We start from the raw sequence: 13471 nt of genomic DNA, 5'->3' as shown, positions 1-13471 counted from the left end.
AAACATAACATTTACCAGAAAAAATTTTTGATTGGAAATACACAGCTTAATGAAACAAATAAATACAGCTTAGATGATATAATCTTGGTGACATCTACAAAAAAAACAAGGAAAACTTCTGAGGTGCCATACTAGAGAAAGATTTTAACCTATAGATTAAATTTTACATTTTAGGATTAAAATAGAGATGTGTAACAGCTCCAAAACTGCAGTATTTATGAGTTCAATTTTATTTTTTTTAATTCCACTCTTTTCAGGTATCATGTTTATTTCACCTTTCATGTCATTTCTAACACTTAATGTCAGCCACCACTGCTTATGCTGTTACGGAGCTAATCTAGGCTCATTTTTAAATTTAGGATTTTACATTTGGGAAGTCTAACCTATTTGTTTCAATCTAATCAGAGTCAACACTCTCTTGTAACTATATTTTTGAACTCAATATTCTAAAATAAAATTCACATATTATCTGCACATATTCTTTGTAAAAATATATAATAACCCATTATATAGTAAGAATGAAAGCAAAACATATAATGTTTCACACAGGTGATAGTTTAATAAATGCTCAGCTGACTCCACTAACACAAAATGAAGTAACAAGTTGCTTGTACCTGTGTATAGAATAATTGAGGCTGCAACATCTACAAATACAGACTGATACAGGTGTGTTATGTATTGCAGACTCAAATACCTCAGACTTGCCGCCAGTAAGGTGACTGTGAAGTGGTTAACAAGTCTTGGTAAAACTCTGAAAAAAACAGTACAATCTCCTCCCAATTTATATAGTACAGGTAGTTACATTTCTGCAAAATTCGAAAGAATATAAGTGTGAAAAATACTTTGTGTTTATATGTAACACATATAAACTAGGAAAATTTTAATAAACAATTTTGTAATTGTTTAATATAATATAGTAATATTATATATAATAATAGTACAGTATATTCTATAATAATAGTAAAATATATACAGTATAAGCTTAAAGTATATTATTATACTTAGAAAAGTATAATAACTTTTTTCAGTGTTCATGAATGTCTAGTAGGATATTCAAAAGGCATGGGTGATGCAGGATAATTATTCATTGTGCATTGGTCTTTGCAGAAAGTCTTGCATAGATGCAAAAAAAAAAAAAAAATTCCACAATGTCCTCTAGAGGAAGGACTGTTTCTGCTTAGAAGCACTGCTGTGACCCAACCCTCTCACTTTGTGATGGGTAAAATGAAGCCCACTGTGGGAAGTGGCTCATTGTGTTTGTTTCCTGGGCTTGTTGGACCATTCTTCCCGGGGGGCCAGTTTCATGCTACCCCTGAAACTCTGGCTACTACAATTCTGTATATTTGTTGTAATTTGATCAACTTAGTTCAGGGTCACTCAAGTAAGGGAGCTAAAAGTAAACTTTGAGATTGGATATCACATTTTGAAGGAGAGGCAACTTGGGTCCAGGGAAGGGAAGGGACAGAGCAGAATTGGGAATGGAACTTGGTTTCCTGACAGGCTGTTGCCAAGGGCTATGGTAAGAGTCTGGCTACCAGGCTGCTGCTTCTCATTGTCATAATATGATATTTGCATATTACAAGTTGCAAACTCATGGCTTTGAAATGCATGCACGTAACAAAGCACTTACTGTGGAGACACATGAGCAATGGGGAATAGTGAGGGCTGTGGCGCGCAGGAGAGGACATGTCCTGGTTAAAGGTACTGAAATTCTAACTTCTTAAAATCTTGTATGGTCTAAACACAAATCACAAATTCTCAACTAGGATTTGATCTCAGGTCATCAATCTGCCTCTCCTGTCTTAAAGCACATCAGCACCATGCATACACACAGCTAAATTAATTTAATGATCCTTTGTGAACTCCTGATTAGGATGGAACATTCTTGCTGTTGTTTTGGGGTTTTTTTGTGTGTGGTTACTCAGGGTGCTTCCAGCATTGGTATCATAATCTCTTCAAAGGTTATTGGCCCACTTCATGCATATTTCATCCTTTAAAAGTCACATGGATTTTAAGAACATGAGATGTAATCACAGGGATGACAATGCTTTCTATATATTACACTTATCATTCTTTATTATTTTTAGAGACTTCAGGAGGAGGCATAATATCTGTGCAGGAAGCCAGAAGAGATAGAAAGCCATTCCAAGTTTCAGGGCTTAAGACCCCTTAAGGAATTACTCCTTTTAATTTTTTTGGTTCAGATTAAATGCTCATGAAAGGAAGAACTTGTTTACCAGCCAAAGAAAGTGATTTAGTCATGCTCACACAGCAAGGCAGTGGTAGGGCTGACATTAGAACTCCAGCCTCCTGATTATTGTGCCTTGAACCATACAAAGGCCATAAGCCAGAGGAACTAGAAATACTAGGGCCAAGGTAGGCTATAGGCTATGGCAGATGTTTGACCCTGCAGCCATTTTCTTGGCCTAATCTGGCACTTTGTGGTTGGCTCAGGTCATGTCATCTGCAGAAATAACCAAGGCCTGGGGCCTGAGTACCAGGACCATGAGAAAGATTGGAAGACCTATTTTGCCAAACCCCCACGCACTTCAATAGGGAAGGCACCAGGTTCAAGAGGCTGAAGAAGAGACCCAGAGCCAGCAAAGGAGGCATGGGGTTTTATTAGGGGCTCACCGACAGGGGAGAGAGTCCCGTAACAGCTGGCTGGACAGGAGAACCACCTTACATATAGAAACAGTCCAGTGGCAGCAAAGTGGACAACATATCTGCCTTCCTATACTCCAGTGGTGGTGAGCTGTGCAGGAAAACCGCTGCTGCCTGCAAACATCATGCAGTTTGTATAGTTGCCTGCAAACGTCATGCAGTTTGTATAGTTGCCTGCAAACATCATGCAGTTTGTATAGTTGCCTGCAAACATCATGCAGTTTGTATAGTTGCCTGCAAACATCATGCAGTTTGTATAGTGTTTTCACTTGACTCCTTCATGACCTCCACCCAGCAACCTTCATCCACCTCACAGCTCAGGGCCTCAGCTCCCTTTATGGCCTGGCACATGTTCCTCTAGATGGGACGGGGGCTCAGAAGTTCCTCAGAGACAAGGAACAAATCTCCGGGTTGGCCACGGCCAGATTTCCTAGCTTGGAACATACATTCAGGTGCGTCTGCCATAGAGGGTCATTCTAAGGGTATGCTAAGTAGTTATTGCTATCAGGTGCATTTACCCTATAAGCCCTCAATCAGGCATCAACCAAGTTATCCTTCAAACCCCAGATTAAATGTCATCTTCTACAGCAAGCCTTCTCCAATCACTCCACCCAGAAATGAGAGCACCCTCCTCTCTGACTCCACGGGACTCTGATTTGGACATCTGTTTTAATACTTTTCCCAGCCTCTGCTACTACAGTCTCTGCATATTCTCTGCCACTTTTTCTCAGTGCTGTTCCTTGAACTCAGTAAAATTTCTGGATGAGGAATTTCCATAGATTACCTGGCAAAAAATGGTCCCAGCAGGCCTCAGAGCATTTCAACTGGCACACATTTGCTGAGCACTTGCTGTGTGTTGGGCGCCGCATGAGTGGTGTTGAGCACAGCATTGAATCAGGTGGGATTGTTCCCAAGGAGCTGAGACAGTGTGACAAAGCAGAAGCCCAAGAATAAAACATAGGCAAATAAAATGTGAGTTACAGTGAAATATAAGTAATATGCCAAGGGAGCAATTATTCCTTTTCTTTTTCTTTTCTTTTTTTTTTTTTTTTTTGTGAGACAGGTTCATTTTTGTTGCCCAGGCTGAAGTGCAATGGTGTGATCTCAGCTCACTCCACCTCCTGGCTTCAAGCAATTCTCCTGCCTCAGCCTCCCGAGTAGCTGGGATTCCAGGCGCCTGGCACCATGCCCCACTAATGTTGTATTTTTAGTAGGGATGGGATTTCTCCATGTTGGTCAGGCTCGTCTCGAACTCCCGACCTCAGGTGATCCGTCCACCTCGGCCTCCCAAAGTGCTGGGATTACAGGCATGAGCCACCATGCCTGTCTGGGAGCAATGATTTCTATCTGAGGGAGCCTTTGTGGGGGACGTAGTATAAGGCTCAGAACATTGGGAGGGTTTCAATAGCAGATCATGGGGAAATTACAACCTTTTCTATGAAGTAAGGACAAATGTCTTACAGCAGTCTAAAGCAAATGTCTAGAGATGGTTAAGTACACAGAAAACCCATGGCTAGTGGTTCAACTTGGCTGGAAATGAGGGTGGGTGAGGAGTTTAGTGATAGCTGAAGCTGGAAAGATAGTTTGGAACCAGATCATAGAGGGATTTAAATGATAGATTCAGAAAATGGGAAGTGCCATTCTTTCAAGCCTGCTCTGAGGTGAGTAGTTCAAACTGTGTCCACTTCCTGTGGCTCCGTGGAGGCTTTAGCAGTTTCCTGGGAGCATCACTAACGCTAGTTCATGACTGTAGCTGATGTGAGACCCACTATTGAGACAGGCAAGGATCTGAGTGGGTGCCACTTTCATCTGTATTTCAGCCAGAGTTAGGCAGTGCTGGTGTCTTGTTCTCGATCTGTGTCTAAGATAAATAAATGATGGAAGAATCTTTGAACTCCTGATCCTGAATGTATTCCCTGCACTCAGTTCTGTAGAATATCCCTGAAAATATTCTTGGGGTGGATAGGAGCCTTGAAGGCTGCACCTATTTGCAGAAACATTCACGCTTGATGCAGAAGATCATTGCTACCAGCTGGTGGAGAAAGAAAGGGATGAGCTTTACCTGAATAGAGAGGCCTGTTTGTTGAGATTATGACTTCATATCTCCTGGGGCTAAAATAATATTGATTATGGACTTGCCTGCTGGAGAAACTGGCATTTTATTTTATTTTTCTTTGCACCTCCCTTTTTTTTCATGCTTTGTGCCAGAACTAAAACTCCCCTTTGTGGGTAACAGGTGAGACAATGAAAATCAGGCTAGCCACAACAGATGGAGGAGACCCTTACGGGCTTTCAGCTCAGTTTCTGCAAAGGTTAAAGCAAAGCTTTTGCTTAATGAACACTGTCTTCCTCTTCCTCTTCATTCAGTTAGAGTTAAACGTCTCCAGAGCCTTTGTGTCCGCTTCTGTTCTCTTTCTGGATCACTCCCAGTCCCTAATCAGCCCCTAACAGTGCTTGAATGAGTGAATGGAACCACTATGACAGGGGTCTTTTTCTTTTTGTTTTACTTCCTGTAAGAAAGCTATAATGTGGCTGGGTGCGGTGGCTCACGCCTGTAATTCCAGCACTTTGGGAAGCTGAGGCGGGTGAATCACTTGAATTCAGGAGTTCAAGACCAGCCTAGCCAACATGGTGAAACCCCGTATCTATTAAAAATACAAAAATTAGCCAGGCGTGGTGGTGGGCACCTATAATCCCAGTTACTTGGGAAGCTGAAGCAGGAGAATGATTTGAACCACTGTCCTCCAGCCTGGATGACAGAGCGAGACTCCATCTCAAAAAAAAAAAGCTGTAATATGTGTTATTTCTGTTCAATACATCTATATATGTATTTTCAGGGAGACGGTAGAATCAGACCTGATATTTCTGGGGCTGCTGATCTTGGAGAATCGATTGAAGGAAGAGACAAAACCTGTCTTGGAAGAGCTCATCTCAGCCCGGATAAGGACTGTAATGATCACAGGTATAAAACAAAGTATACAGTGAAAACAGTAAGAATTTGATGTGGAAATAGACATGGTTCACTCATTTAATAAATGTTGTTGACTACCTACTCTGGGCCAGACACCATTCCAGGTGCTGGAGATGGGCAACAAAAAGGCACATTTACTGCTTTCCCTGAGTTTCCATGTGAGTGGAATGAGAGAAGATCAACCAATCAGTCAAATAGTATCAGCGTTTTGAGGTACACAAATAGGATAATGCAGGAAAGTGTTTGACCATCTGTTTTAGATGAGATGGTTAAGAGAGGCCTCTCCGAGATGTGACATTTGAAATAAGATCTGAATGGCAAGAAGACATGAGTCAGGCAAAGGTGATTTTTATTGTCAAGTGCTAGAAGAAGAAGCATCCTCAGTTGATGGGGTCTATAAATATGCTGAAAGCCCATCAATCATAAAATCCACGATTCTAGAAATTTAAGAAAATGATGTCCTCTCTACTCCCAATCCCAACTCCAAATCATACAAACAAGAGAGCAATGAGAGTAAATCACACAAGAGAAATGTGTGAAATTTCTTAATGAAATTAAGTGTGACTTTATTAATGAAATTTCACACTGATGCTATAATTTTTTAATTGGGAAAGAGACGAGGTGAATAAATGATTTCCTAATGAATTCATGTTCATATTTTTGGGGTGTGTTGCCTTTCTTTTCCCTGCTCTTGTAGTCAGATGCTTTTAACTCTATCATTTATGTCACGAAGATACATTATTTCCCCATCAAAGCACGCATTTTCTGTTCCCATTTCACCTGAACCCAATTCTACAGTTGCAAACTCTAGAATACTTTTATTTCCTCTTTTGTACTTCTCTGTCCCCTGTTCTACTCCCCACAATCCAAGAGGATCTTGGACTGTTTTTACTTTCTCCCTTTCTAACACCCCAGTCCAACTTTTTGAAGTTGCTGAGTTCATTTACTACTGGTTAGGATTTCCCTTACACTGTGACCCTTCTGTTTCAAAAATCTTTATTTAGCACTTAGATGACACATTCTCATAATCTATCCTTAACTTAAATTTATGTACAAGTGTTCCTCCTTCTCCACCCTCTCTCTTTACTTCCTCTTTCCTCATATTGAAATTTCTGCTGTATTTCTTTCCTTGCTTGTTTACAAATTTTTTTTCGCTGAAGTATTGCCCTTGGATGGAATGAAGGGGTGCTCTTAGATTTCTTACATATGCTTGAATATCTTTCTTTGCTCTGACACATGAATGACATCTTGCTCAGATATAAGATTCTTGAATTATTGTTCTTTTTTCTTAATGGTCTGTATGTAGAGGCTATTCCTTTGCCTTGTGGCTTCTGATATTGCTCATGACAAGTCCAGTGAGAGTCCATTGTAAGTAACTTACTCTTTTCTGCACATAAACTTTTTAACTTTGAAATTTAGAAATGTTTGCCTTTGTGTTTCCCTTATTTCATTAACTTAGTCTGGAACATGGACAGCACTTTTAGAAAAATTTTTATTTTTATTTTTTACCATTTTTTGACATATTTATTATTAAGTCATAATATCTGTCACTTTAAATGTTATACATATGATAAAACAGATTATGAAAAGTATCATATTTATAGCAAGAACATTGGTTTATATAACTGAATCACCAAATACGCAACCCCTTGTGACAATAACTTAATGGACTCAACTCTATCCTCTGAATGGACCAGTTTTATGATGATTCATTCACTTAAAAAGTTTTGAATTGATTAGAATTTCTTGTTGCTTCTTTCTGTGACCCAAGGCCTTAGAATCAATCCCTGGAAACCAGTGATCAGAACCAGACTTCCCCAGAATCAAGAAGAGATCGGAGTGGGAGAAACATGGACAGCACTTTTTAGTCTTTCTTCCTACCAGAAAAGATTTCTCTATTGTTTATTTAATTTTTGCCTCTGTTCTCTGTCTTTCCATTTTTACTTCTGGTAGTTCCATTGTTATCTATCCTCTCAGTCTATCTTTTGTCTTGTAGTTGTCTTATTTATTTATTTGTTTGTTTATTTACTTATTTTTTAGAGACAGAGTCTTGCTCTGTTGCCCAGGCTAGAGTGCAGTGGCAGGATCATAGCTCACTTCAGCCTTGAACTCCTGGGCTCAAGCGATCCTCCTGCCTAAGCCTTCTTAGTAACTGGGACTGCAGGCATGCACCACTTGCCTTGCTTTAGATTGTATATTTTTATAATTTTGCTTTAAGACTTTTTTTTTTTTTGCACCCAGTTTGTTCAGACCACAATCTCAGGTCTCAACAATGCTCATTATCTTTTTCAAATCCCCTTTTGAATCGTTCAGTTCTTAAATCGTGTGTGGGGTGGGATTTGAGTTTTCTTAAGTGCTCTCCTTATTTATTTTTTATTTATTTGTATTTTTTGAGATGGAGTCTTGCTCTGTCACCAGGCTGGAGTGCAGTGACCTGATCTCGGCTCAGTGCAACCTCTGACTCCCGGGTTCAAGCGATTCTCCTGCCTCAGCCTCCCGAGTAGCTGGGACTACAGGTGTGCACCACCACGCCCAGCTAATTTTTGTATTTTTAGTAGAGATAGGGTTTCACCATGTTGGCCAGGATGGTCTTGAACTTCTGACCTCAGGTGATCCTACCACCTTGGCCTCCCAAAGTGCTGGGATTATAGGCATGAGTCCCCACGCCCAGCCAGTGCTTTATTTATTTATTTATTTTTTATATATTTTTTTGAGACAGAGTCTCACTGTCTTGCCAGGGCTGGAGTGCAGTGGTGCGATCTCGGCTCGCTGCAACCTCCGCCTCCTGGGTTCAAGTGATTCTCCTGCCTCAGCCTCCCAAGTAGCTGGGATTACAGGCACGCAACACAACGCCTGGCTAATTTTTATATTTTTAGTAGAGACAGGGTTTCACCATGTTGGCCAGGATTGTCTTGATCTCTTGACCTCGTGATCTGTGTGCCTCGGCCTGCCAAAGTGCTGGGATTACAGGTGTGAGCCACTGCGCCTGGCCAGTGCTCTCCTTATTTTTAAAGCAGGTTTCATCTGTCTCCGGCAGCTTCTTGACTTCTCTAGTCATGTGCTCTGATTGTTCCTCCTGATCTTTTCCTGTCCAGTGTCTCGGATTTCTTAGACAGGTTGTTAGATTTTTCTGTCAGATGATTGGAGCTCAGGCCTGGGCTGTTTATCCCGAATACTGGATCTCTGACAGGTGGCAGAGGGCAAAAAGCAGACAGGCTGTCAGGGGCCTGCTGTGGAGCATGGAGGAAGCCTATGAGCGCTCAGGGCTCCCTGTATCCTTCCAGCCTCAGGTAGCTCCTTCCTACCACTTCGGCTCTTTTGAGGATCTTCATACATAGTTTGGTAGAAACCTGGGAGAAGCTATGTTAAGGATAGCCAGCCAGATGTTATATGATTAGTTTTTAATGGTTGCTCTAGGCATCACAACATACATACCTCTCCTTTCAAGAAGCCTTATAACCAGGAATGTCTCTTGCTTTCTCTTCTTTATGTTATTATTGTCATAACTATGACATATGTTGAAAACCCCCACCAGATGATGTGATAGTCTTTACTTTCAACAGGGAAGAGTTAAAGAACATGAGTAAAGAAAATTAGACTTTTATATTTACCCAGATCATTATCATTTCTGTTTCTGTGTTTTCATTCCTTAAGTTACAAGTTAACGTCTGGTATCATTTCCTTTCAACCTGAAGAGCCCTGTAGCTTTTGTTGTTGTTTATTTTTTGAGCATGTCCACTGTTAACAAATTATCTTCAATTTTTATTCATCTGATAAAGTCTTTATTTCTCCTTTATTCATGAAGAATATTTTTAGAGGCTATAGGAGTCAGAGTTGACACTTCAAAGTGAAAGATGAAGTCAGCATCTCAAAGATGTTGTTCCACTATTTTCTTCTCTCCATATTTTTGATGGAAATCTGTGATAATTTGAATTATTGTTTTCTTATATGTAATGTGGTTATCTCTAACTGCTTTTTTTGTTTATCTTTGATTTTTAGCAGTTTGATTACTATATATCTGGTTGTGATTCTCACTAAGTTTATCTTGTTTGGAATTCACTGAGCTTCTTGAATCTGTAAATCTAAGTCTTTTATCATACTTGGGAAAATTTCTCCTATTATTTTGTCAATTTTTTTTTCTTTTTCAACCTTTTTTCCTCTCCTTCTTGGACTCTAATGACATGAATATGAATTATTTTGATATCTTTGAGTCTGTTCACTAAAACGATTTTTTCTCTCTGCTCTTCAGGTTGTGTAATTTCCATTGATCTATTCTGCTATTGAGTACATTCAGTGATTTTTTTAAATTTCAGGTATTATATTTTTTAATTCTAAAGTATCCATTTGGTTTTTTCCCACAGTTTATATTTTCTTGTTGAGAACTTCCATCTTTCCACTTATTTCAAGAATATTAACAGTTACCACATGAAGGTGGCTTTTAATAGCTGCTTTAAAAACCATTATCTGATACTTCCAACATCTAGGCTATCTATGGATTGGCAACTGTTGTGGCTTTTCTTGAGAATTGACCAGATTTTCCAGATTTTTCATATTGAATATCCCGAACATTTTGAATATTATGTTATGAAACTTTGAATCCTGTTAAAATCTTCTGGAGAATGTTGAGAGTTTTCTTGTTTGTTTGTTTTGGCTAGCAATCAACCATAAGTTCTGTCTTTCCTGTTGTAGGTGGCAGTTTCAATCTTAGCTAAAATATAAAATCTTTTGCTATGATGTTTGGGTCTGCCTCACTCAGAGGTTACTCTCACAAACGAGGGGTGATTTATATCATAGTTCAATTCCTGAAGTTTTTGGGGTTATCTTTCTTTGGATCTGGTCCACACACGCACAGCTCTAGGCTGAACTTGGGACTTATGTAATTCATATACTGAATTAGTCCCTGTGTCTGGCTCTCTCCTTTCCAGGATTCCGCCCATGCCCTTTAGCCTACAAGGGGCCCTTTTCCTGGCTCTTCTGGCCAGAAAGACTGGGTGTCTTTTGGAGTTCTACTGCCCAAACAGCTTTTTAACTGAGGCCCACACGCCAGTCAAATATGGAATAGGGAAGAGAAAAAGTGCTGAGAAACTCATCCCCTTGTAGGTTGCTTCTCCAAATTTGACTCCCTCCCACCATCTGCCTGCTTTTGTTTACTTTTCAAAGTCCTTGGGGAGTTGCTTCTTGGTTTTTGTTCAGAGTTTTCCATTGTAATCAGTGGGAGAGATACATCCTAGTGGGTTTACTCCATTTTGCCTGGAAGTGGAACCACCAGATACTCTACTAAACCAGAGGATTTGCCTAAACATTTGCAAAGCTGCTAACAAATGATGAAAATAGATTTGAATTTTGCTTTTTAATTTTTTCCCCCAGTCTGGCAAAAATACACTGGTAGATCATGAAGCAACCTGACGAAAAGCAGTAAGAACCAGAAAAGGGATCATGGAGTCACAGAAGGTCAGGGCTGAAAAAGATATCAGAGATCATTTCTCTTCATACCTGAAATAAGGACTGAACTCCCTGCTCTGGTTTTCAAGGCTCTGCATGAATTAATTCAATCTTGTCAACCTCATCTTGGGATACTCCTCCTTTCCTCTAGGTGACAATCTTCAGACTGCAATAACAGTGGCCAGAAAATCTGGAATGGTTTCTGAAAGCCAGAAAGTCATTCTCATTGAGGCAAATGAAACCACCGGGTCCTCATCAGCATCTATATCTTGGACGTTAGTAGAAGAGAAGAAACACATTACGTATGGGAATCAGGTACTCCTGAACACAGACCTTCTGCCACATTATCAATGTGTCTTGCAGTGTTGGTGACTGAGCAGCTTTGACCTAGAGTCAACAGATGCTTCCAAATGTCTAGCATTCATGCTTTTGAACGAACTCAGTTACATTGGTTTTTCCATACTTTTCATACAGAGATTGAAGGTGTAGTGCTTTCCTGTGTGCTGGAAATAATCCATCTTTTAACCTTAAAAAAGTGGTTGTCCATATATGAGAAAGAATATAGTGCGTGGAGTTGAATCTATTTTCTCCCTTTCCCCTTGCTTGTCAATCACCCCACTGGGTTCTAAGGGGATCTAGTCTTTGGGAGAGATGCTGCTCTGTGTATCAGAAAATCAGACTATGTTTTCAGGGTGAGAAAAAAGTTTCATTCATTTATCTCCAGTCTTGTCAGTATTCTATCTCCGTTGTGTCCTTGTAGAACAATATTAGTTCCCTAAGGATGAAAAAATAGTAAGTTCTCATTTCAGGGAGAAATTTGTTAAGCTGCAGTGCTTTTGTATTTTACACTTGATATGTGTGAAATGTGCTCTTCTCTGGGACTCACCAAGATCAAATCACGATGAAAACAGGACATGAGTAAGTGTTATTCTCCTGTTCACTGGTTGTCTGTGATGTGCAAAGATTGATCCAGCAAAAAGAAAATGCTTCTCTGAGGAATCAGAGTGACTTTTACAGATAGATCCTGGTCTGTCTTCATTAACTTCTCTCAGATATGCTTATGGTTCTAACCACTCTGTCAAATGAAAGAGTCTAAAATAACTGTGTCTTGCTTTGTAGGACAATTACATTAATATCAGGGATGAAGTCTCTGATAAAGGCAGAGAAGGAAGTTACCATTTTGCCCTAACTGGAAAATCCTTTCATGTTATAAGTCAACATTTCAGCAGCCTACTGCCAAAGGTAAGTTCTAAGAGGGTGACAATCTCCCTATGAAAATGCTGATGATGTCACTTACAGAACATGGTCCTAAATTATTTCAAATCTTGAGACAGGTAAAATATACTCAGTGAGTTTTCTGTATCTTAAGAGAGACAGATAGTTTTGCAGAAGATACTATTGTCTCATTTCCTACTAGATTTGAAATAAATAAACTTGATTAGTCAATTTTCCACCATCTATAGGATTGAAGTATCAGTGATTTCTTGAATTATACAGATGATTTTGGGTGGCTGTCACTATATTGCCATGGTAAGGGGTCTCAGAGTATAGTGGAAACCCTGCAATTACACAGGAAAGCAGACCAAGAATAAAGGAACACCATTAGTTTTTTGATAGATGACCTCGGTACTCAAGAGGGTCAAACTTAAAGCTTTAGTTGGGGGGAGGTAAGTTTTAGATATATATAGAGAGAGAGAGATAGATAGATCGATAGTTTAGATATATAGATCAACCTTTTGCTGTTTTGCAGTTCAGGGTTCCATTAAGCTCAAGATTTTTCGGGACCACATTCCCCGTGACAGCTGAGGTAAATTCCTGTAGGTCATCATTTTCATAAAATATTTTTTGTTAAGTAATTATCTTTACTGATTTTCGTTTTTCACTGATCACTTATCTGATGACCAAAACCTCAGTGTTTGTCTTAAAATCCAAAGGAAGGCTCATTGGAAACTTTTTTTTTCTTCATCGTAAGTGTCATGATGCAGTCAACATTCTGAGTGTTAGTAATTATTTCATGTACAACCAGATGACTTGATAAAAAAATCTCCATTTTGGGTTCCTTACAGATATTGATCAATGGGACCATCTTTGCAAGAATGTCTCCTGGGCAGAAGTCCAGTCTGGTGGAAGAATTTCAGAAACTGGAGTAGGTTCTTTGCCAGTGCAGGTGGCATGAACTGCATGGAGGCATAACAGTCAGGGGGAGTGGAAGAGGTACCGGGAGTCACTCAGTTTGGCAAGGGCAGTGGTCCGTACTCCGGCTGCATGAGATAATCACTTGGGAGCTTTGGAGAAAATAGCAATACCAAGGGATCTCACCATTCAGAGATCCTGATTCAGTTGTTTCTATGGGGCTTAAAAAATCAGTATTTTTTTTCACTTAAGTCAATTTTG

The 13471-nt window shown here is 39.7% G+C and overlaps 1 protein-coding gene across 2 annotated transcripts in view; it reads left to right on the top strand.

Annotated features, from left to right (window-relative positions):
* ATP13A4 (ATPase 13A4) overlaps positions 1–13471 on the top strand; it is a 194833-nt gene that overhangs the window by 140719 nt on the left and 40643 nt on the right. For both annotated transcript variants that reach the window (XM_055110792.2, XM_034957912.3), the window contains 4 exons: positions 5502–5626; positions 11229–11392; positions 12197–12319; positions 13144–13223. In XM_055110792.2, the coding sequence (XP_054966767.1) occupies positions 5502–5626; positions 11229–11392; positions 12197–12319; positions 13144–13223 (492 nt within the window). The remainder of the gene's footprint in view (positions 1–5501; positions 5627–11228; positions 11393–12196; positions 12320–13143; positions 13224–13471) is intronic.

This window comes from Pan paniscus, chromosome 2, assembly GCF_029289425.2.
Source record: "Pan paniscus chromosome 2, NHGRI_mPanPan1-v2.0_pri, whole genome shotgun sequence".
Lineage (NCBI taxonomy): Eukaryota > Metazoa > Chordata > Mammalia > Primates > Hominidae > Pan > Pan paniscus.
The sequence above is the reverse complement of the archived record's forward strand: the minus strand, read 5'-3'. Positions and strand labels throughout refer to the sequence as shown.